The 24,892-nt window shown below is 34.3% G+C and overlaps 2 protein-coding genes across 5 annotated transcripts in view; both read right to left on the bottom strand.

Annotated features, from left to right (window-relative positions):
- The window catches only part of wdr7 (WD repeat domain 7), a 141,354-nt gene extending 125,900 nt beyond the window's left edge, over positions 1 to 15,454 (bottom strand). For 2 of the 4 annotated variants that reach the window (XM_016440087.1, XM_016440088.1), the window contains exons 1-9: positions 13,239 to 13,355; positions 11,094 to 11,265; positions 10,801 to 10,907; positions 10,584 to 10,662; positions 9,893 to 10,067; positions 8,636 to 8,712; positions 8,395 to 8,514; positions 8,174 to 8,319; positions 5,229 to 5,331 (exon numbers count right to left, since the gene is read on the bottom strand). In XM_016440087.1, coding sequence (XP_016295573.1) covers positions 5,229 to 5,331; positions 8,174 to 8,319; positions 8,395 to 8,514; positions 8,636 to 8,712; positions 9,893 to 10,067; positions 10,584 to 10,662; positions 10,801 to 10,907; positions 11,094 to 11,265; positions 13,239 to 13,318 — 1,059 coding nt within the window. In that variant the 5' untranslated portion in view covers positions 13,319 to 13,355. Of the gene's footprint in view, positions 1 to 5,228; positions 5,332 to 8,173; positions 8,320 to 8,394; positions 8,515 to 8,635; positions 8,713 to 9,892; positions 10,068 to 10,583; positions 10,663 to 10,800; positions 10,908 to 11,093; positions 11,266 to 13,238; positions 13,356 to 15,175; positions 15,280 to 15,358 lie in introns of those variants that run through there. The other 2 variants (XM_016440090.1, XM_016440089.1) reach the window with 2 other exon arrangements.
- A 3,358-nt stretch (positions 15,455 to 18,812) lies between these two features.
- On the bottom strand, positions 18,813 to 22,191 carry LOC107653353 (E3 ubiquitin-protein ligase TRIM17-like). The gene is made up of 5 exons (XM_016440046.1): positions 21,727 to 22,191; positions 20,060 to 20,155; positions 19,747 to 19,977; positions 19,615 to 19,637; positions 18,813 to 19,539 (listed from the first exon to the last, which is right to left on the bottom strand). Exons 1-5 carry the CDS (start codon positions 22,126 to 22,128, stop codon positions 18,813 to 18,815), a joined length of 1,479 nt encoding a protein of 492 aa, XP_016295532.1. The 5' UTR covers positions 22,129 to 22,191.
- Positions 22,192 to 24,892: the final 2,701 nt, after the last annotated feature.

Here is a 24,892-nt window from a genome sequence, read left to right as displayed (position 1 = left end):
ATTCATTTCACAGTATAAACTGATCTTTATACATGAAAATATACAGTTGCCTTATAAATTTTAGGTCCCTCGGATGATCATATTTGGGGGTTTATGACATCTAAAAGATTGAAAAAAATGTTTGTTTTAATAATCCTTCATATAAATTACTTAAAAGTGTGAAATGATCCATCAAATAAAATCCCTGTGGATAAAAACATTCCATCCCCAACCTACAATTTTACATTATATAAATAAAATTGATTGCTTTGTTTCCCGTTGTTTTATAAGCAACTCATTTTTAAAACACAGGAAAATCAGTACTGCTGTTGAAATACTCTAAATCATTAAGCTAAACATACATTATCACTTATACACTGTGATATATGCATGGTCACAAAAAGTATGCTAAAAGCAATAATAATATAAAAAAGACTGATGAAAAATTCACAATTAGGTTCTGTGCTTATTATTCTGGTGTGAAAAACTGCAATTTTTAAGAGATTTTACATTCATTCATCCAAGATGTTTCAATGTAAAATTCCTCTTAGTGTTTTACCATGTCATGTGTCTGAAGTGGCATGAATTGAAGTGGAAATGACCATTTTAAATTGATCGATGCATCATATAATATTGATGTATGTCCTCTGAATTTTCAAAGCTAAATCCTGTATTGAGAACAGTGCAAAGTTCCACCATTGAGCTTTTCTTGATAAACACACGCTCACGACACACACGTCCAAACCCACACGCTAAAACATGCTGAATACACACCCAAAAAACACACAGAAAGATCAGCTGAAGACAACCAGAGAGCGACACACTTCATATAACTCTAATAATATTACATTTTAGAATTTAAAAAGACCTATGGAAGCCCTTTTCTGCCATTGAATAAAAAATAAAAAGGTGATTGTGACTTTTTTCTCACAATTGGGAGTTTCCATCTAACAGTTCTGACTTTTATCTCAGAAATGCGAGTTATAAAGTTAGAATTGAGTAATATAAAGTTACAATTCTGAGAAATAGAGTCAGAATTGCATGATATGAACTGCTTTTTTTCTCGTAATTGCGATAAATTTTCGCAATTTTCTCAGAATTGTGAGATTAAAAAGTCAAGACTCGCAATTCTGACCTTTTTTCTCACAATTGCGAGTTTACTAGTTCTTACTTTCTAACAAGCAATTGCGAGTTATAAAGTCAGAATTGAGATGTAAACTCGCAATTCTTTACAAAAAGGTCAGAATTGTGAGAAAAAAATGTAGAACTGCAAGATAAGAACTCGCAATTGCGAGAAATAAAGGTCTTAATTGAGAGTTTATTTCTTAAAATTCTGACTTTATTTTTTGCAATTGCGAATTTATATCTCACAATTCTGAAAAAAGGAGTCAGAATTACAAAATATAACCTCACAACTGCAAGAAAAGACAGAATTGTTATTTTATTTCATGCTGTTCTGAGAAAAAATTCCTGTGCAATGTAAACTCACAATTGTGAGAAAAGTCATAATTACCCTTTTTTATTTTTTATTCAGTGGTGGAAACGGGCTTCCATCAAGACCAAATCAACACCTTTTATGAACTGAATGCATCAGAATAAAACAAGCGACTGTAAAGAAGCTCTGGGACTTTGCATGCATCTTCACTGAGTGAAGACCAATGAGGAAGGTCAATGATTGGTCGTTTTTAGTGGGAGGTGCATGAGACTTAGCAAATCAGAGTGAGTGACTATTAGACAGACAGCAAAAGAGAGGCAGGAACTGCACAGGAAGCTCTCAAGACATCCAATCATATTCACACATGCAAAATACGTGCAATTACATAACATTTTTACAAATGTCAAAATAAAACAGATAATGCCAAAATGAAATCTTGCATATTGTGTGATATTATTATGCGTGGAGAGCTTCCTCGCCCCTGCGTCTCGCTGTCAGTTGGGCTTACTGGTGCCTCTAGAGGCCGCTGGATGTATTGCAATTCAGGAGTGTAGAGCTCCGGATCACAAGCGCTGTCAGGAAGACGCACCACAACACACTGCCCCTCCCACCCCTCCTCCAGCTGGGCCGGGGCAACAACAGACAGAGAGCAAATCATACAGAAATCAAACACGGCACAGATAACACACAAACATACACAGGAGCAGACTGACGAGAACAAAACACAGACAGAACTAGGGCTGAGCGATATATATCGAATATTAGCGATAATATCGCAACAATTTTGACGACGATGTAAAATTTGAAAATATCGTGAATATCGAATATTTCAAATTCAAGCATACTTTCCTAAAAGAACGCGCCGAACGTCCAAAAAAGGAGACGGTTATTGCGGACTGCTCTACACGCCTCTACTACACGAGCTTTCATGAGTGCGGTTGCCAGATATCAAGAGTTCAAATCCCAGAATCAGAGCTTTGCTTTTACAAGGATACATTTTCTGCCCGGTGTTTTGCTTATTTTAAGCAATCTGGCAACCATGCGCAAACGCTCGCTCCTCACTGCAGAAGCGCCGCCGACGATGACCTGAAAACTCCAACAAACAAGCTGGAGTTTAGCGTTTATCTAAATGAAAGTGTCACTCAACCAGTCTGTGTTCTGTCATGAGATCTCGACTGTATTGATTGCGATTGTGATCGCTGAATAAATGCACTTACTCAACCGCTGTTGTTTTGAATAGAGAAACATAGGTTATGGCAGTTTGGAATTACTATTAGAAATTTCACTGTTATAATATCTTTCATTTGTTTTACCAGTTTTCATAATATAGACAGAGAGAGTGCATAAGTCTTTGGTATTAACTTATATATATAGCCTATATATACCTATGTGTTCCAGCAACTAGCTTCCCATCTGAGAGGGTTTTTAGTGAAAAAAAAAAAAAAAAAACTTTAACTTTAAAAAAAAGTTTAATTATTTCCCCCCAGCTGCACAGTGTAAATTGTGAATTGCATGCACTAAAAAAAGCTGACAGAATGCACTTTCTGTACTTGTTTTGCACTACTTCAGTTACATATACATGTGTTCATTTAATAAAAAGCAGTAAGTGATCACTTGGTCTAGATTTTTTTTAACTGCTTAAATTTGCACTAAACATTTTGTATTTACTTTGTAACAATAGCTGTTCTATCTAAATTGTTTGTTGCTGTTTTTTTTAATGGGGGCAAAAGAAAATCACGTTTTTTTTATTATTTAAAACAAATGCAAACATATCGAGATATATATCGAATATCGTAATAATTTTGACAATATCGAGATATCTTTTTTTTATATATATCGCCCAGCCCTAGACAGAACACAAACTAAAAACATAAACCACCGTTCTAAAGTTTGGGGGTTTCATTTAACATTTAATTGAATTTTATTTAACATATGAAACTACCAAATTTTGCTATAAGTTTAATCGCAACATATAATGATCACTGCAGTTAACAGTGTTCACCGTCTGTTTGATTACATGTCATTAACTAACTGCATTAACTTTATTGTACATTTCTGCCATATGGACATCAACTTGACATACAGTAGTCCCCACTGATAAGCTACTAGTAAATATAATGTAGAAACTTTAACTTGAGCAGCAAATCAGCATATTAGAATGATTTCTGAAGGATCATGTGACACTGAAGACTGGAGTAATGATGCTGAAAATACTAGGGATGCACCGAAGTGAAAATTCTGAGCCAAAACAGAAACTTCTTTGTAATGATTATTTATTATTTCATTAAATAATATAAAGTAATTTTGTAAGACTTTTTAAATTTAACTCAATTTTAATGATACTGAATTTAAAAAACACAAGCCAATAAAATAACCACACTTTTACTGAAAGTAACACAATAAAACTGGACAGAATTTATATTAATATTGGTAACACTTTACAATAAGGTTCATTACTTCACATTAGTTAACTACTTTAGTTAACATGAACTAAGAATGAACAATAGTTCTTCAGCATTTATTAATCTTATTTAATGTTAATTTCAACATTTACTAATGCATTATTAAAATCAACAGTTCTGCATGTTAACAGTTAATGCACTCTGAATTAACATAAACTAACAGTGAACAGCTGTATTCTCATTAACTAACATAAAGAAAGATTAATAAGTACTGTAATAAATGTACTGTTCAATGTCCGTTCATGTTAGTTAATACATTAACTAACATTAACTAATGGAACCTTATTGTAAAGTGTTACCTTAATATTAAATATCAATATATTCTTTTTATTCTCTTCTACGTAACAGAATCAGATATAAGTTGTTGTTTTTTTGGACTAATTATCCAAATAACGTATAGTCCTACAAAGCTATTATGTGACCCTGGACCACAAAACCTCAAGAAATCTCAAAATCTATAATTTTGACCCATACAATGTATTGTTGGCTATTGCTATAAATATACCACAGCGACTTAAGACTGCTTTTGTGCTCCAGGGTCACTTATTATCAGAGCATGTGAGCAGAGCATAGCGTCACTGAAGGTAGCATCATTTTACCAGCATTGTCCAGTACAGCTGTGCTACAGGATGTTACAGCACAGTAGCGCTACTGCAAACAGGAACAAGTATACTGCACAGAAATTTCCTGTCAGCACATTATTTGAGCTACATATATATTATTATATGTAGTCTATATTTTCGACTCGTACTTTGGGCCGTTTTTCTCTTTCGGCCGAAAACCAAAAATGCCATTTTCGGCGGCCAAAAATTCGGTGCATCCCTAGAAAATACAGCTTTGATCACCGGAATAAATTACAATTTACTATATATTCACATAGAAAACAGTTATTTTAAATTTTAATAATATTTCACTATTTTACTGTTTTTACTGTATTTTTTATCAAATAAATGCAGCCTTGGTGAGCAGAAGAGACTTCTTTCAAAAACATTAAAAATCTCACCAACCGCAAACTTTTGAACAGCCGTGTTTTTATAAAGAAACTGAACTTAAACACACAGGACATTTAATGCTCTACGATTGGCTGAGATCAACTAATCTTTAAAGTCACATGAAATCAAAACTGACGTTCCTAAATCATGTACCTGATTCATCAGTGATGTTATTAAATGAAAAGATTTGTCTTCGTAAACTTTCATTACAACGTAATAACTTGTACTTTTGATCCTCTCAAGACACCTGTAATGTCCACTTTCTAAATTTGACTGAATCTGAAGGCCAAGAATAAACAGACATGTTTGTAAAGTACAAGTGAGTGTATAGTTGTTTCCTCATGTGTGCATGTCTCTGACCTGTTTGTCGGCGCGGTCCGCTATGCTGTACACCAGAGGAGGGATCGAACCCTCCGTCTTCTTCCCCATATTGCTGCGGAAGTGTTCGCTCGCTGGGAGACAGCTGAAACACACACAGACTGATCAGCAGTAGTAGTTTCACAGTTTGTAGCTGTAGACCTGACCTGACAGTTTTTTAATGTGTGTGGTCATTAGCTGGATAAATGTTTTTCTGTGAGTTTGTTATGATTTGTTGGCAATTTGTAAGCGGTTGGTAATGTGTAGGTGCTTTGTTGGTGTGTGAAATTTTATTCACTTTTTTTAATAGTTATATGTATATAGAAAATGTATTAAATAGATCAGGGAAAAAAAATAATTCACATCTTCTAAATCCATATTTTTAATTTATATCAAATTTACATTAGGTCTGCTCGATTATGGCAAAAATCATAATCCCGATTATTTCGGTCAGTATTGTAATCATGATTATTTAACACGATTATGAGTGGGCCATATGACTAAAACTTTATATGACTGATTTATTTAAAGATAGTGATAGTTATCTAATATATATTTCCTGTAAATAAGGTTGCTATGACATCTACATTGTAGAGACCAGCGAAATTTCACAATTCTCAATACCACAGCAGAGTTTTAGGTAACTATTAGTAACTAACAAACAAAAACAAAAAGTCCTCAAAATTATTGAAAATAATTAAACTGTCAGTAATAAAAAAAGCAAAGGACAAATACAATAGAATAAACGTGATTTATTTAAAGATAGTGATACATATCAAATATATATTTTCTGTAAATAAGGTTGCTATGCGAAATTTCACAATTCTCAATACCACAGCAGAGTAATATTAGTAACAAACAAACAAAAAGTCCTCAAATTATTGAAAATAATTAAACTGTCAGTAATAAAAAAAGCAAAGGACAAATACAATAGAATAAAAAGATACAAATGAATAGGTATGTAACGATTCACTCAACTCACGATTCACGATTTTTTTTTACAAAATGAGATTTAAGACAAATTATAAACTAAATGTGTCCTTTTATTCTTGCTTGGACAAAATGCGGGCCCAAATAAAATAAATAACACAAATAAAATAAATATGTTCATATAAACAAAATAAGGCTTTGTCTGTGCTCTTTCCTTTTAAAATTAGCGGCAACCACTGCATTTTAATCGTGATCCAAACAAAGATGCTGCATGCATTCAACATGAACAGTTTTTAATCTAAATTCGATTGTATAATTTCAAAATTTGAAGCAAAAACAGAATGGTTTGACTTCAGTTTTGTGAAACTATACATAAAAAATATCTGCATGAAACAGAAACAGCAGAAGAGCTGAATGAGACGCAGATTCACTTTTGTTTAGCATCTCAACCGATTTGAATCGTCACATATTTGAATCGATTTTCAACCGGCTCGCGGTTAATCGTTATGTCCAAACAAATTAAACAAACTGTGCTTTAAGGTTTTTTTATGCAAGTCTCAAGCAGTTAACAGCCTACAGAAATGAATAATCAAATGTAAGATAAAACAGCATAGTCTTCACTGTAAGAATTAAACTTTCTTTCTTTTATAAATCTGGTAAAAGTAAAGTCTCTTTGGAGATATGAAGGATGCAATACTACTCTATAGGTACTAAAGATTAACTTGAGATTGGCAGAAGCTGTGTGTGTTATGTCCCCTTTAAATAAACTGATTCTTATTTAAGCTACTAATATTAGTTAGTCAAGATCAGTGAGTGATTTTCTCTTTTTATTTTATTGTTTGATTAACATTATAGATACAGACAGCTGCAGGAATATTAGGCTGCTGTCACTTTAAGAGCTGCACGGATCCAATTTACCCTTACACGTGTATTTTCATTCTCAACTCTTTACGTTCATTTATTACATGACCGACGAGGGTTTACGTGAATAATCACTAAGTGCCGCATTTTAACACATTTTTGCGTGTATTTGACCATTTAGGCACGCACCTTGAGCTAAAAGTTGACTTCACATGTCTGTGTTCTGTTCAGATTCTGAGCGCATACACAGAAATCTTCCTGAGGAACAGCACAAGTTCTCTTTCACGCTTTTAAAAACATGAATAAATCTAATATACTTCCATAAATCAAGCACGTCCCATTTTGCAAAAGTCACGTTACAAGATTTTACTGATTAGCACGTGAAATTGGGCTTTTATGGAGGAACGAAAGCGCACCGCTGGAAAGGGGGCGTAATGTGGTGTAATAATCGTTTTATCTTGATTATTGTATTTTCATAACCGTTGGAGGCCGAAATCGAAATCTAAACTGTTTTTCGATTAATTGCACAGCCCTAATTTACATTTAAAACAAATGAATAAAAAACACATTCTCTTTACCAAGTTATATTTATATCTAAAAGTCATATACAATAAGAGCACATTTTCTTTATATATTGTTACATTTAAAAGATTATTTACATATAAAATAAATAATACATTAATAAAAATCACAAGCTCTTTATTATTAGTCTGCTGTTATTAGGTATATATTAGGTATGTGGATATTTCTTGATAGTTTGATAGTGTGTTTGTTTGTGTGCGCTGCACAATGCAAGTAAAAAAAATGTAATTGCAAATTTGTCTGATGATAAATGTTATTTAAAATGTATTTAAAAATTGTAAGTGTTTTTAAAAAAGTTTGGGAAGATGGTTAGCCATGTTGCATTCTGTACATGTTGCATTTTGTAAATGCACGTTATAAGCGACCCAAACAATTTTGTGCGGAGCAGCATTTACTGTGAAATTACACTGAAAAAAACTGGATCATGAGCTGCATGCATGCATGCATGCATGCAAACAAACACAGCGCTGTGATTCACTAAGAAACACTCACATTGCGCTAAGCCATATCAGGATTTTTTATTTATTTCGATTAATAGTGCAGCTTTAGTACTGTAGCATGTGTTGTTGCATTACCTGGCCGGTAGTTTGTAAATGTAGCTGCAACCATCTTCGGTCCAGATTATGACTTTATCAGCAGCGATGAATTCTCCTCCGACCCACGACTGATTGTTCTCGCTCAGGACCGAACACAGCAGGGAGAAATCACCTGCATCAAACACCTGCAGCACAGATCAGTATAACTCAAACCATAATGTGAAGCACATCATCACAAACTCATAATCGCACACACTCACCCTCCAGTACTTTGAACACACCACCAGCAGCGAGAGCTGTGTGAACGTGCAGAACGAGATGCTCTGGCAGCCCTGACAGTAGATGGGCTTCGACTCTTCCTCAAAAACAGGGTCCAGATCCTGCGGGAAACACACACACTTTCATTCTCCAAATGAATTCACACACATTCTGTCCATCTACACGGGGTTTCTGTCTAGAACATGTGTTTATTGACATGTACGGTTGAGTTGAACTGTTCACCTGCATCCTGCTGACGTCAGCGGTGATGATCCACACCTTAAGAATCCCAGTGACAGACACAGCCACCACTGTGTCCTCTGAAACACACACACTTTAAATGGTGAGAAACCTCCAGATTGAGAGTCATTATGGGCTGTAGTTAAAGGATTATTGCTGTTTATTCTCAACTTAATCTCTATGGACTCCAAAACTATGATACTTGTATGGTAATTTAAGTAACTTTGCTGGTAGATTTTAATTTTGTGGCCACTAACTAGCAGCTTTTCAGTGTGCTAAGAATTTTTTAATGAATGAATTAGAGGTCGACCGATGTATCGGTTTTGCCGATTAATCGGTATCGGCCAGTGTGGTCCAACCTAGCTATCGGTATCGGCAAAATCCACTATCGGTCGACCTCTAGAATGAATATAAAATAAATAAAACCAATCTATATCTATTTATTTCTATCTATATTTACATATAAATACATTTTGAATAAGTCATTTGTAAATGTAAAAATCATATATTTTAAATGTGTAATTTAAGTAATTTTGTTGGAAGATTTAAATTTTTTGTCCATTAGATACTAGCTTGCTAGTTTGCAATGAATTTTTGAATAAATGAATGAAAAAATACAAATAATAATAATAAATCACATTCTCTTTATTTATTTATTTACATATAAATGCATTCTAAATAAGTCATTTTTAAATTTAAAAATCATAATCAAAATGTTTAAATTTGTAATTTAATTCATTTAGTTGGTAGATTTTAATTTTTGCTAGTAGCTTTCAAGTGTGAAATGATTTTTTTGGATTTGCACTATTATTTAAAAAAAATTCAATATACAATATGTAATTTTTAAAAAATCACATTCTTTGTATCTGTGTATTTCTTAATAAAGTAAATTAATTGTAAATTAATTGTAAACATTTTTACATTTTAAAATTAATTTTTAATTAATTGTTTTTTAATTTGTTATTTAAGGAATTTAGTTGCTAGATTTTAATTTTATGGCCATTTGCTAGTAGCTTAAAAGTGTGCAATGATTTGACATTTTATGATATTTAAGACCAAAACTGTATTTGCATTATTATTTTAAACATTTAGAACTTCACTGAGTACATTATCTGTGCACATTCCCCTTTCTTATTATAAAATGAGATTAAATTATTGTTAGTGGTTATCGACAGTACGTCACAGATGTCATAAATAGACATTAGCTCCTATAATCCTGAAATGCATCACATTCTCACATGCCAAAACAGCAGCGGTTACCTTGCGTGCGATGCGAGCGAATGATGCTCATGGAACTGATCCAGTCAGGCGAAATCTTGGACACGAGTGAGTAAAGGACCTCCAGACTGGTAGCATCCACTACAAGGATTTCTGGGTAATGCCCATGACACAGAAGACGGCCCTCCCTCTGTGTGCCGATGGTGAACTGATAAAACTGTACAAGAGAGACAGAGTTTTATGAAAAATTATTTATAAATAAATTCAATGTTTATTTTTCTTAAATCTAAACATGCAAGAACATTTGCGTTAGTCTTTAGTATTTATAATCATAATATTTTAAATAACTATACATATTTTTAAATATATGACTCTTTGAGTTCTTTATAGCAGAATCTCTATTACTCTAATGCAGTCTTGTTCAGAGAGAGTGTTGATTCATAAATAAATTATGTTTTATTTTTCTTAATTCTAAAATTGTAAAAACATTTATTTTAGATGTGTGGTTTACATATAAATAATATATAAATATTTTTTATATATATATATTATTTTTAGATATTAAATTATACATTGTATATACAATTTTTTTTAAATACATGGTCCTTGGCCTTTTGTTAGCTGGTCTTATGATGTTGGAATGTTTTCTGTCTTGTAAATCTGCAATTAAACTGCATAAAGTATGTACTTATTTCAATAAGTGTGTAAGTGTGTGTGTGTGTGTGTGTGTTACCTGTATTCCGGTGTGTGCACAGGCCAGTTTGGTGAACTCAATACAGCGTCCATCATTGACGTCCCATAAACACATTTCCCTGTGACAAACACAAAAGACGTCTCAGGTGAAACTGCTAACATTTAATATAATAATAAACACATATTTCACTGTCTGAACACACTGTTATCTTACAGATCAGCACAGCCTAAAGAGCCCATGATAAACTCTCTCTCACCCGCTTTCGGAGGCGCTGACGAGGTATTGTTTGTCACTTCCTGCGCTGGCCTTGGACAGACAGGTGACAGAAGCCGTGTGTCCGAACAGCAGAGCGCGAGGATTGACCTAAACACACAGAGACACACAGAAACTCATTAAACAATCCGGAGCGATTAATAACCTTCATAACATTCCAGCCCATGGAAGATAGTCAGTCATATGGGAGTAAATGATGACAAAATGTTAATTTTTTGGGTGCACTGTCCCTTTAAAGAAAAACAAGCTATGTGTGACCTTGCCGTGACCTCTCACCTCCAGCTCTGGGGTCATGTCCCAGATGCAGATCTGTCCATCATGGCAGCCGGTGATGATGGTGGCCAGATCGTCCATCACCAGCAGGCTGGAGATGCAGTGAGTGGGCGCATTGCGGCCCCACAGAACTATGGGTAATACCAGACTGTTTCCTGACATGTTCTCTGTGATACTGAAAAGAGAGAGACGACAAAAGAAAACAGTAATCAGACACAATCAATGCATTGTTGGAAATTCCAGAAACACAGAAATGAAGAAGTGAAATAACTGGCCTAGATGAACAAACAAAGGCCTGGAAAAAAAGTATATTTATTTTTATATACTGTATATAATTGTATAATTTATAATATATAATTACATTTTTCAAAAAAATCAGTTTATTAAATAAACATTATTTATTTATTTTAACACCATATCAGAAGTAGACTTGTGCCGGTATTCGGTGATGCGATATATCACGGTAATGATTATGCACGATATTGTTATCGTGGGCACTTCTAAATACCGTGAATAATTATATATTACAGATTATTCAGAATTTTGAATGCATTTTAAGAATACTTTTCCCATCAACTGGTCAAAATGCACAACACCGCTGTATGCTGCATGAAAGACGCGTGCGCACTCTGATGTAAACAAGCGTGGACGAGAAGCACATGGCGGAACATGTGAGAGACGCTCTGGATGAAAGCGCACTTTCACTCTCTGACAGCATAATAATAATAATAATAATAATAATTCATTTAAATGCAGCTGTTAAATGCAGAATGTTCCAATAAAATATGCTTTATAGTCAGTATAGCCGAGGAGCAGTTGGGGGTTCGGTGCCTTGCTCAAGAGTCCGACTCTCTAACCATTAGGCCACGACTTCCCCCCATTCCTTCCCATTTAATGAGCTCACATGATATTTTATGAGTATTTTTTTTAATACCGTATACCGTGATAAAAGCATTAGCAATTAATCGCAACATGAAAATTTGATACCGGCATATCCCTAATCAGAAGTAAATACTTTTTGTAGTAGAAATGAAAATTTCTCAAACAAAATTTATTTAATTTAACAAATGTAACAATATTTTTCTTACAACATTTTTTTTTTTAAATATAGCAATTATATAAACTCTTTATTTTTGATATTTTATATTTTCCCAGGAGAAAGCTTTTAGAAATGTCCATGAATTAAATTAAGTAAAATGTATTTATATAATTGAAAGCAGAATGTTCCAATAAAATATGCTTTATAGTCAAGGAAACCTTACAAAATTATATAACTGGTAATTCTTCACCTTCAAAAATTATAGGCTATACAAGTAAACAAAATGTGACCAATTCATTCATAACAGATTCAGATATTTATGATTATTGACTCCAGATGTTTGGAGTAACACTCTAGCATACTACTCATACTATACTATTCCTGCACTATTCCTACATTTAGCATACTATAACTGGTACACTACAGTATACAAATACATGCACAGAATACAAGAAAGAACAGAGAGCACGTTTCCAACTGGAGCAAATGAGTGCACCATGATTGACAAACATCACAGATTAACCTCAAACTGACAAAAAAATCAATCAAAATCAATATCCATCCCTTAAAACAACATGCAGAAGTTCTTAAGTTCAAACTCTTTAATCTGATGAAGGGTTCGACATCTGATGTTATAAGTGCAGCACAACTGTAAATTGAATTGGTAATTAAAATCACTCTAGAACAGAACTGAAGCAGAATTGAGATCGACACAGAGCTTGTTACGTAACGCACAGATAAATGGACATCACTGACTCTAACTGTAAGTACTATTGAACACTTCTATAAGCGCTAGTCCAATAAAACACCACAAATCACGCTTTTAACATTAACTATTGCTGCTAGCTTGTGTTTTAATGTATTATGAAAGAGAAACTTGATTTATTAAACCATAATTGTAATCTAAGATCAATTGTATAAACAACATAAAATAAATGATAAGATACAACATTACTGGATTTAATGAGAATTCAACAATCGATCATTCATTTGTTCATTTGTATTGCTATAAATAATTCAGATTATTAAGAACACATGACTTTAAATCCATCAAAACTATTCAATCGCACACATTGAGGAAAGAAATGCAGAAAGCGGACTGACTTTACCTGACATGCTTATGTCTCCTCAGATTAAACCTGAGCCTGCGAAACACTCGTTTAATGTTCACTAAATTAACCAGTTTCATCCTGCAAGGATTCTTCTGCTGATTTAGAACCAATAAGACTGTGTGCTTCAGCTCTGCCGTCTCTCTCGGTCTGACAGACACTCACAACACAACAGCAGACGAATCAAACCAAGCCCTTTCAGAGCAATCAATGAGCGTTCATCCGTACAGACAGACACAGATCGGAAAACAACCAATGAACTCAGAGTGGATCTGATCTCTCTGAAAGTCAGCAGATATCTTACTGTTTCATCTGAGCATGTGGCACTTTAAGCATTATCGTATCGCATATCGCATATTGCATTTTTCTTCAATATCGCACAGCCCTATTACCAGAACAACAATACGTGGAAATATCAGCCGCTAAAAGATAAAGAGAATATAACTGAGTGTGTCTGTTCTGAAATCTGTACAAAGCATCTGTTTTGGTTACAATTCCCATGCCATGATGGCATGACAGTGCTTTTTAACAAATCACCAGTCATACACAATCAAATAACACCTTTAATAAAAGGCAATATCCTTAGTAAAATAAAACAAACTGCTGCTAAGTGTGCAATGCTAAATCTATTATAAACCTATAAACGATGACCATGCGCCAGAGAAACAAAGCCAAACTGATCTTAGAATCAACTTCCTCAATACAAACCGACACATAAGTGGCATTAATATCAAGGCCTGCTGCCTTGTGCGCTCAAAAAAGTAAAAAGTAACAAAAAAAAAAGGCAAAACAACAGCTATACCTGCATACCAACATACACAATATAATGCATAGGCCTTGATATATAGATTATAAATATGTAAAAGAAGCATTGTTTCAACAATTACATTTAGCATACGTCAATTGCTATAATTGCTCTATATTATGTATATCCAACATCCTGCTATATAAAGCATTACTAAAATCTTAGAATCAACTTCCTCAATACAAACCGACACATAAGTGGCATTAATATCAAGGCCTGCTGCCTTGTGCGCTCAAAAAAGTAAAAAGTAACAAAAAAAAAAAGACAAAACAACAGCTATACCTGCATACCAACATACACAATATAATGCATAGGCCTTGATATATAGATTATAAATATGTAAAAGAAGCATTGTTTCAACAATTACATTTAGCATACATCAATTGCTATAATTGCTCTATATTATCATGTATATCCAACATCCTGCTATATAAAGCATTACTAAACCCATAACAGAATCACTCATTTTGACCAGATCTATTCTAAACATTTGTAAATATAAACTGATATTTAATGCACAAAATTCTTCAGTCACGGTCTGTTTGATGTTTGTTTATTTCATATTTTGGTTCATTTAATTTATGCTTAAATGCCAACCATAAAATACAATATCAGCCCTGTTTAACACATTTGAAGATGGTGTCTGGGCCTAAAAATCACTCCTGTGTGAATCAATGATGCATGATTTACAAACCATGTTTACTGTTGCAATCCTGTTACACAAATTACTCTTTTTAAAACAGCTCATAATGAAACTGTCTCATATTCATGTCTGACCATCAGCAGTTGATATCATTCACCAGAAATAATAACGTTACTCTTACTTGGACTGAAAATCACCTGTCTGAACCTTTTAAGCTGAAAAAATGCCATATGTGTACAGTGTTCAAGCATCTGCTGTGTATAGTGCGTGTGTAGATGTAGAAGTATATCACATACATGTATATTATGTGTATGTGTTTGTGTATGATATAAATGTTTGTGTGTTGACTGTGGATGATTTCAGTGTGTATCGTGTGTATATTGACCTCTGTCCCGTTCATCTGTGTGTTTATCATCATTATAACGTGACAGCGCGGCTCTTTCGGTGTCCGGCCGCGTGACAGATTAAATGTCGGTGTGTTTTACTCACCGGAGCCGCTCTTTATCGTCTCATATTCGTTCTGTCGTTGATTTTATGAAAATATCGCAGCAACGCGACTTAATTCCGCAGCGGCTCTCTGATCAGCTGACGGGGGCACGCTCGTGCGTCATCAGCGCGGCTCTTTCGGTGTCCGGCCGCGTGACAGATTAAATGTCGGTGTGTTTTACTCACCGGAGCCGCTCTTTATCGTCTCATATTCGTTCTGTCGTTGATTTTATGAAAATATCGCAGCAACGCGACTTAATTCCGCAGCGGCTCTCTGATCAGCTGACGGAGGCACGCTAGTGCGTCATTGCGTCATTGCGTCACGCGGTGACGTCACCGCCACGGCCTCTGCTGCCCCCCACAGTTTGCCTTTCATTAAATGATTGTCTCCATATAAATAATACATCTTCGCTATCATAGCTGCTGTTTATTATAATAATGTAAATATTCGAATATATTTAAATCAGAATATACATCTAGTCTATGCAAGTTTGCTATACAGATTAATATTCTTAACTGCATGATTATTTTCATTATTTTCATTATTATTTTATGAAAAACTAATGAAAAACAACATGAACACTTTATAACACTAGATAGTTGCCAGAGATAGATTAAAATGTTAAATGAGGTGAAAAGTTCTGCAATAAAAAAACAAATAAACAAAAATGTAGCCGATCATTGTTTCTTTATTGTGCACTTATAAGATGAAGAACCTCATTTATAACAATTTATTACAGAACTGAATAACAGTTATATAGTTTTAATATAGTTGACTATTGTTTTCATTACAGGACAATGTTATAAATGGTACAAAGCACCCAAATTACATTTAAACTTGATTATTGTCACAAATTATCATACTAACATTTATTGAAGAATAACAGTTACATTAAAAGAACAATTTATGACAGAACCACCTCCTAAATTAATATAGCTATAGTATGTTTCCATATCAAAGAACAATGTTATACATTGTATGAAACACCCAAAAATTCATCTGAGCTTAATTACTGTCACAGATTATCATGAGAACATAATAACTAAGATGAAGAATAAAGGCTAAACCTAAAAACACAGCCTACTGTTTTAATTGAAGTAATAACAGGTTTGACGTGAAAAAATTTAACTTTTTAGTAATAATGTCATGTTAATAGCAAACATTTCAGCATGAGTATAAATGACGTGTTGTCCAAAGCTTCTGATCTTTTTAGAGAGTATTTCAAGTAGTAGAATAAATCAAAGCTTATTTTATATAAACGTGCTACAGATGGATGTCTTTGTCCGTTGTGCTTTTTCTTTGATTTTTCAGCATCTTGCTGCTTTTTAGCATCTCGCTCATCAAGTACTAAAAACAAAGTGTTATAAACGTATTAATGTTAAAAGTTATTTTCCATTCCAGTGCACTGTCTTGCATTTTTAAAAAACGAAAAATGTGTTTAAAATGATATAAATATAAATTATTTTAATAAATGTGACCTTGGACCACAAAACCAGTCATAAGGGTACATTTTCTGAATTTGAGATTTATACATCATCTGAAAGCTGAATAAATAAGATTTCCATTGATGTATGGTTTGTTAGGATCGGACAATATTTGGCTGAGATACAATTATTTGAAAATCTGGAATCTGAGGGAGCAAAAAAATCTAAATATTGAGAAAATCATCTTTAAAGTTGTTCAAATTAAGTTCTTAGCAATGCATATTACTAATCAAAATGTAAGTTTTGATATATTTACGGTAGGAAATTTACAAAATATCTTCATGGAACATGATCTTTACTTAATATCTTAATGATTTTTGGCATAAAAGAAAAATCAATCATTTTGACCCATACAATGTATTTTTGGCTATTGCTATAATGACTGCTTTTGTGCTCCAGCGTCACAAATATCACACTTTTTCATCCATGTTTTTATTTAAACAGTACACCTCTTTTGTGCAGAACTTTGGTTGCCAAAAATAAAAGTAATTTTTCAAATTTTAATTTGATTACATTTTAAAAGATTAAAAGGTTATTTTTTATGCCTTAATTTGATTACTGCTGTTTTTGATAATACATTTGTATTAAATCATAAATTCAGGCACATTGAAAGACAACACATAATTTCTGAAAAAAATTAAGCATTTCATATGCCCCTATTATTGCAAAAATGTCATTACATTCTTAATTATAAAACAAACGTTTTATGAATTCATTTGGATAAGACATGCTTTTTTTTTATTAAAGTTTAAGTAAACTTAAGTAAAGAAAAAAATATATTAAAAAAACGTGGAATTGAGGCCCTAAAATTTTCATTTTTGTTAAACTTCTAATAAATTGTTGTTAAAGTAACTACATGTAAGTTTTTTTTACCTTAAAATATCAGTTTCAAAGTCATTTCCACGGTACACTGCTTCTAGTAAGATTAATACCTTCTGATTCTTTCCTACCTTTCATTTCAATTAATTAGACATGTTTTTTTATTGCTAAAATGTAATTCAACCATTAAACAGAATCCATTAAAATGGAAAAAAAATAAAGCCGATTTTATATGGCTGTCTACACCGTTAAAAAGGCTAGTATTAAAAAACTTGATACCTCTGATCAAAGTCAAATAAAATAAAATAAAAGTAATGAAAATCGGATGATATCTTAGTTAATACAGTAAAAAATTAAGCAGATTCGTTCAAATTAAGTTAATAATAGAAGTATCTTTCTATACTTCTATTCTGTGTTCTGTGTGAATGTTTATTGCCATTAAGTCTTTGTCTGTCGTCAACAAACTATCCATCACCGATTAAAAAAAACTCATGAAGAAATAATAAACTGTCTAACCTATGCTTAATGTCTGTGTACCACTATAACATTTATTTTTCGAAGTTGTAAATAAAATAACCACTACTAGAGAACGTCCTTAAAAAGAAAAGCTATTACAGTCTTTCTACTTCAAAATGTCATGTTTAATTCACTGTTACTTGCCCTTACTTTGCAATTATTTGTCAAATTTACTAGCAGTTTCTGAATAAAAATGGTTTGAAAGGCTATTTTCTTCAGTGCAGTTTACTCTGCGACTTTCAATAAATTCAATTTCTTGCATTTGCAATTTTCAGAATGTAACATATTTGTACTTATTTGAATAGTTTTATTGCTGGTGGAGGGTATAGCTGGCTAAGCTTAAAGGGATAGTTCACCCAAACATGTCAATTCTATCATTTACTCACCCTCATGTTGTTTCAAACCTGTATGAGTTTCTTTCTGCTGACCAACATAAATGCATTTTATGAATATAAACAAATTTCGATTTTGATGGCTGCAACACACTCCCAATTAAAGGGATAGTTCACCCAAAAATTTAAATTGTGTCATCATTTACTCACCCTCATGTTGTTTCTTATGTTAAACATAACAGGAGATGTTTTGAAGAATGCTGGTAATCAAACAGTTGATGGTCCCTATTGACTTCCATAGTATTTTTTTCCCTACTATGGAAGTCAATGGGGACCAACAACTGTTTGGTCCTTCAAAATTCTTCAAAATATCCTATTTTGTGTGCAACATAAGAAAGAAATGTATACAGGTTTGGAACGACATGAGGGTTAATAAATGATGACAGAATTTTCATTTTTGAGTGAACTATCCCTTTAACTTGTCCCCCTCAGGGGCTCCCCTGGAACTCCTCCGCACCCTCTGGAACTTTGGCCCCCTCGTTATTAAGGGCCCCTCTGTAATTCCGGCCCCCTCTGAATCTATGTGCTCCCCCAGTACTGTGGCCCCTGTGGTCCCCTCGGAAACTGGAGTTTCCCCTAAAATTGTGACCTCCTCTGAAACTGTGTTCCCCTCTGTTACTGTGGTCCTCCTTAAAATTGTAGCCCCCCCTGAAACTGGGGTCCCCTCTGGTACTGTGGCCCCCTTTGGAATTGTGTCCCCCTCTGGAATTGGGGTCCTCCTTAAAACTAGGGTCCCCTCTGTTATTGGGGCCCTCCTTAAAACTGGGGTCCCCTCTGGTACTGTGGCCCCCTTTGAAATTGTGTCCCCCTCTGGAATTGGGGTCCTCCTTAAAACTAGGATCCCCCCTGAAACTGAGGTCCCCTCTGTTACTGTGGTCCTCCTTAAAATGATGCCCCCCCCTGAAGCTGGGGTCCCCTCTATTACTGGGGCTCCCTCTGAAATTGGGGCCTCCTCTGGAAGTGGGGTCCCCCCTGACACTAGGCCCCTCTCTGGAACTGTGGCCCCGTCTGATATTGTGGCCTCCTCTTACACTGGGGTCCCCCCTGGAGCTGTCAATCTTCTGTAGCACAGTGAGCCTCAGGTCACTCAGGTATTCTTGGGTATTGATCAGCAAATCGGAAACATTCCCCGGATCTGGCAGGCTAAACTGGGCTCTGGAAAAAACAAAAACCTTCAGGAATCAGAGAAGAGCCAGAGAATTCACAAGAGAAACAGGAAACACAACAAACCTTTGCAGTGTGCTCTTAAAGTTCTGTAAAGACAAAAAGAAAGAAATGCATTTTTTAATTTCTGAAAATGCCATTCATATGTGTGCATTTGTCTTAATAATGAACACTTTGTAGATGAGGGTTCATTGGCACCTGCAGGAATGAATCATCTTCAGCTTTCATCTGCTCCTCTACGTCTCTGATTGCACATTTGAGAGATACGATCTGTTTGCTGGTCTTCCCAGTCTTCTCCTTTATCATCTGACTCTTCTGCTTCTCTTCCTCTCGCAGTACTGTTATTCTGGCCACTTCTTCATTGCGCAGAATCTCACGAAGTTCCTCAAACTCCTTCTTGATCTTCTCCTCTGTTTCTTCAGTTTGAACCTGAAAATTAACAGCAAGATATAATAGCCAAACTAGATCTATAACATCCAGAAGTACTTAAATCACACTGTTTATTTCCAACCTTATTAATATCAGCAGTCTGATCCAACGTCTGTTTAAAATTATCAAATATTCCCATCTTCTCCCGTAAGTGTTCCAGTACAGCTTTGAGTTTCTCCTGAAAGAAAACAACAGTAACACTTTACAATAAGCTTCCATTAGTTAATGTTAGTTAATGTAACATGAATGAACAATGAACAATGCATTTATTACAGTATTTATTCATCTTTCTTAGTGTAAGTTAATGAAAATACAGTCGTTAATGCGCAATGCATTATAATGTTAACTAACACAACTTTTAATTTTAACAATGCTGTTACGACCGTTTCTTTGATGATTGTTTTTTTTGTATTGTATTGCTCTGTTTCTCTCTTTCTCTCTCGGGCTCCTCTTTGGTCTGCTCTCTCATAGGTTGCATGATGCTGTGGTGTCGGCACATAATTGGTCGTTCTATTAAGGCGGAGTCTTTTAAGGAAGCCGCTTGCCAGCTGTCGGGGAGCCCATTGTTGGTGCGAACACGAACGGGTTCGGAGCACCTGGATTCCTCCTCCGGCCAAACTAATGTTTAACACCTGCTGTTGTGACTAAAACTTCTCACCATGTGAAACAGAGCGCAGGGGTGTCCTGCCCATTTTCTTTTGTGAATTCGTTTGGGCTTTGTTTTTGGTTAGGAAGTTAGGTAGCTGGCTGTATTTTTGTTTTATAAATTGTCTAGGTTATTTAATTTCTCTTTTTTGTTGTTCTAGTCTCCTTTTTGTTTGTTATGTTGGCCTGTGGCCACCCCGAAGAGATGCTCTTCATGTTTCACGTATAACTTTTAATAAATCCAATCGTTTCTGGTTCCCGTGAATGGTGTGATTGTTTGGTCCCCGACCGGAGTGATTAATAATAATAAATGCATTAGTAAATGTTGAAAATAACATTAACTAAGATTAAAAAATGCTGTAGAAGTATTGTTCATTCTTAGCTCATTGTTAACTGAAGTGGTTAACTTATGTTAACTAATAAAACTTATTAGTTAAAATAGTGTCTCGCTCTTCTGTTTTATTGATTTATTTGATCGTTTCTCTTTTATTTGATATCACAATGGAGGGAATGTGTTTGGAGGGAGGGAGGGGTGAAAATGAACTGAAACCTGTGACACCTGTTCAATGCCTAATTGACCATACTGTAACTCCAACCACTCCCTGTAAATTATAACATAACAATTCAGTAAAAAATGTTTTAATCCGATTCATAGATCTGATTTATATGCAAGCCTGTTTCTGCCATTGAATAAAAAATAAAACAAGGTAATTGTGGCTTTTTATCTCACAATTCTGTCTTTGCGAGTTTCACTCAATTCTGATTTTTTTCACAGAATTGCTGCTTCGTCTTTCAGAATTGTGAATTTCTTATTGAGAATTGTGAGAAAAAAGTCACAATTACCTTGTTTTATTTTTCATAAAATGGCTAAAATGGGCTTCCATAGATATTTAGCTTGAAAACAATGAAATTCTAAAAGACATGAAGACATTAGCAAATGTATTAGTGTGCTTCCAAATCAACAGCTTGGTTTCAGCTCATTCAACAGACAAAAACACATCCATTTATTCATTCCTTTGTGTGCATACATAAACCTCAAAAACATGCACATTTGAAATCATTTTTATATATTTGTCACTGTGAAAACTATTGACGTTTACTGACCTTATTATTGTTCACGGCTTCATCTATGGGACAGAAAGTGTGGTCTGTGTGTAGTTTGGAGTCTCGACACACCAAACACACGGTCTGCTGATCCTCCAGACAGAAGAGCTTCAGCTTCTCTTTGTGAGCGCTGCAGACGGCTTCAGCTCCTGATGAAGATCTTTGACGTTGCTCCTGTTGGAAGGTCTCACACAGGTTCTTCAAAGCCAGATTTAACGTAGGATCATTCACGGTCGATATCTCTCTGCACATGGGACATTCCCTAATTCCTTTACTTTCCCAAAACGCCTGGATGCAGTCTGAACAGATGCTGTGACTGCAGTTCAAAACAACAGGATTTATGAAGAAGTCAAAGCACACAGGACAAGTGAAGTCCACCTCAGTAAAACCTTCAGATGCCATTTTACACGTCCAAATCTATCTTTAAAGATACACTTTCAGGTTTTAAGCTTCACATCCACAGCAGAAATGCACAGAGTTTGAGGCAATATATGAGCTAAAACAACAGGTGAGGTGTGTCTGTCTTTATATCCAGTGCATGGGAGGAGCGCAACTCTACACTGAGAAATGTGCTACATTCTGTTCTGCATCATCTGTACAATGCAGATAAACCGGATCCTCTCAGTCTCAAGATGAATGTTAACCTTTTTATTTCAACACAAGGTTCGCTATTTCAACACTTTAGAGATCACCGGAATTTTTAATTTAAATAAATAATACTAAATCAAATAGTAGTCTAAATCTTTATAGGCTATAATATTGCCCTGTTTATTATTATTCTTTAGATGTTAATTCACAATAACTCAATAAGCCCAATCCCAAGAGATCTTTTTGCACAAGAACAATGATTAAGGATGCTCCAAAAATGATAAAAAGCACCATAAAAGTAGTCTGTATGACTTGTGTCTTGAAGTATTCAGAAGTCATACACTCTTGAAATAAAGGTTCTTTAGTGCTATTAATGGTTCAACATGCATGGAAACTTTCCATTGCACAAAAGGGTCTTTATAGTGGAAAATGGTTGTTTAAAATGTTCTTCACAGAAAAAAAAGGTTCTTTGGGGAACCAAATAATGTTTAAAGAATGTGTGACACTTTGCATGAGGAACAGACCTGCATGTACGTTATCCAATGATAATTTGCAATAAATCTGCAGTGAATATCAATAACATTCAAACCTCGTGTAAAGGCCCGTTCACATCAAGGATGATAGCTACAATGAAAACAATAACGATGAAGTGTTAATAACCTTTCTAATTATAAGCATAGCAGAGTCACACAACAACTAGAATGATAACGATACAGAGGAACAACATCGCTAGAAATTCTTTAAAAACGTTTTTTTTTCAGTTGACGAACAATAAAAACATTGACAGCCAATCAGAATCCACCTGATAGTAGTGCACTCATCATTCAGAGCAATTATTCATGGCTGTTTGATGCTTGTTTCTTGATTCCCCTCATTCTTGAAGTGGCAGGTACTGGAGATGATGCAGGTGTGGGAGGAAGAGAAATATTTACACACATCAGCTGCTATGAATCAAATTTCAACTTTACATTTGTCAGTCCTCATTTGCCTGTTACAAATAGTGCCTAAATATTTCTGTGTTCCTTTCAACTGATTTGATTTATTGCACTGTAAATTATATTGAAACAATCATGAAAATAAAAATAAATGGTGTAAGTCACGCTTATTATTGTCATAGAACCATGTTCGATGCAATTGTTTATCGTTCATTATCAGCTCACTGATCACTAATACTGTGAATGAGTTAATAAATACATATGCCACATCCACATTTATGGAATAACCTTTCTAATTATAAGCATAGCAGAGTCACACAACAACTAGAATGATAACGATACAGAGGAACAACATCGCTAGAAATTCTTTAAAAACGTTTTTTTTTCAGTTGACGAACAATAAAAACATTGACAGCCAATCAGAATCCACCTGATAGTAGTGCACTCATCATTCAGAGCAATTATTCATGGCTGTTTGATGCTTGTTTCTTGATTCCCCTCATTCTTGAAGTGGCAGGTACTGGAGATGATGCAGGTGTGGGAGGAAGAGAAATATTTACACACATCAGCTGCTATGAATCAAATTTCAACTTTACATTTGTCAGTCCTCATTTGCCTGTTACAAATAGTGCCTAAATATTTCTGTGTTCCTTTCAACTGATTTGATTTATTGCACTGTAAATTATATTGAAACAATCATGAAAATAAAAATAAATGGTGTAAGTCACGCTTATTATTGTCATATCAGAACCATGTTCAATGCAATTGTTTATCGTTCATTATCAGCTCACTGATCACTAATACTGTGAATGAGTTAAGAAATACATATGCCACATCCACATTTATGGGACTCACACATAGAGACATGTAAACATAGCTTTAAACCAGTTCTCTGTAGTTCTGAAAACGAACGCAAAGCTTCTGAAGTTCCTTGAAAACAAAACCGATGAAACGAAGGCCAGTTCCTGTAAAACATCTGCTGGATCCTCTGACAGCCATCACCATGTGTGCATTTTGGTCTCTGCAGTGTACAGAAATCAACTTTTGAATTCAGGAAAAGGGATGTGCACCAGGACTAATTTTGACTAATTGTTTTACTTTATAAATAATAATATACTATATCTCTATTACAGACCAGTGATCTGTACACATGGCTATAAAATCACAAGGAAAGCTTGACGTGTACCATCTATACATTTAAGAAGATTCTATTCGTTAGGATACTAACAGCAACTGAAAGTTACACCATTAACCCTCAGGTGTTATTTGGTCATTTTTGACTTTTTGTTTTGGAAAATATATAGTAAAGATATTGTTCATCAAAGTATGGTAGCATAATTCAATTCATGTTTATTTGTACAGTGCACATCATTGCAAAGCAGCTTTACAGGAAATGAATGTTATACTATAATATATTATTATACTATATACTATTAATAATAATAACTTCATAATTCTGTTATATGCTTTTTAAAATAGTTTAGATTAGGACACAAAATATACACCTCAGCAGAGACATTAAAACATGTCAGAGTGAATTAATTTACAAATGCTAACAAAACAAACTTTCTATTTTAATGTTAAAATCGGATTGATCTTTGTTCTACTCAATAATTCAGTAATTTCGTCTCTAAATGTTTTCT

Source organism: Sinocyclocheilus anshuiensis, unplaced genomic scaffold, assembly GCF_001515605.1.
Source record: "Sinocyclocheilus anshuiensis isolate Anshui unplaced genomic scaffold, SAMN03320099.WGS_v1.1 scaffold1151, whole genome shotgun sequence".
Lineage (NCBI taxonomy): Eukaryota > Metazoa > Chordata > Actinopteri > Cypriniformes > Cyprinidae > Sinocyclocheilus > Sinocyclocheilus anshuiensis.
The sequence above is the reverse complement of the archived record's forward strand: the minus strand, read 5'-3'. Positions and strand labels throughout refer to the sequence as shown.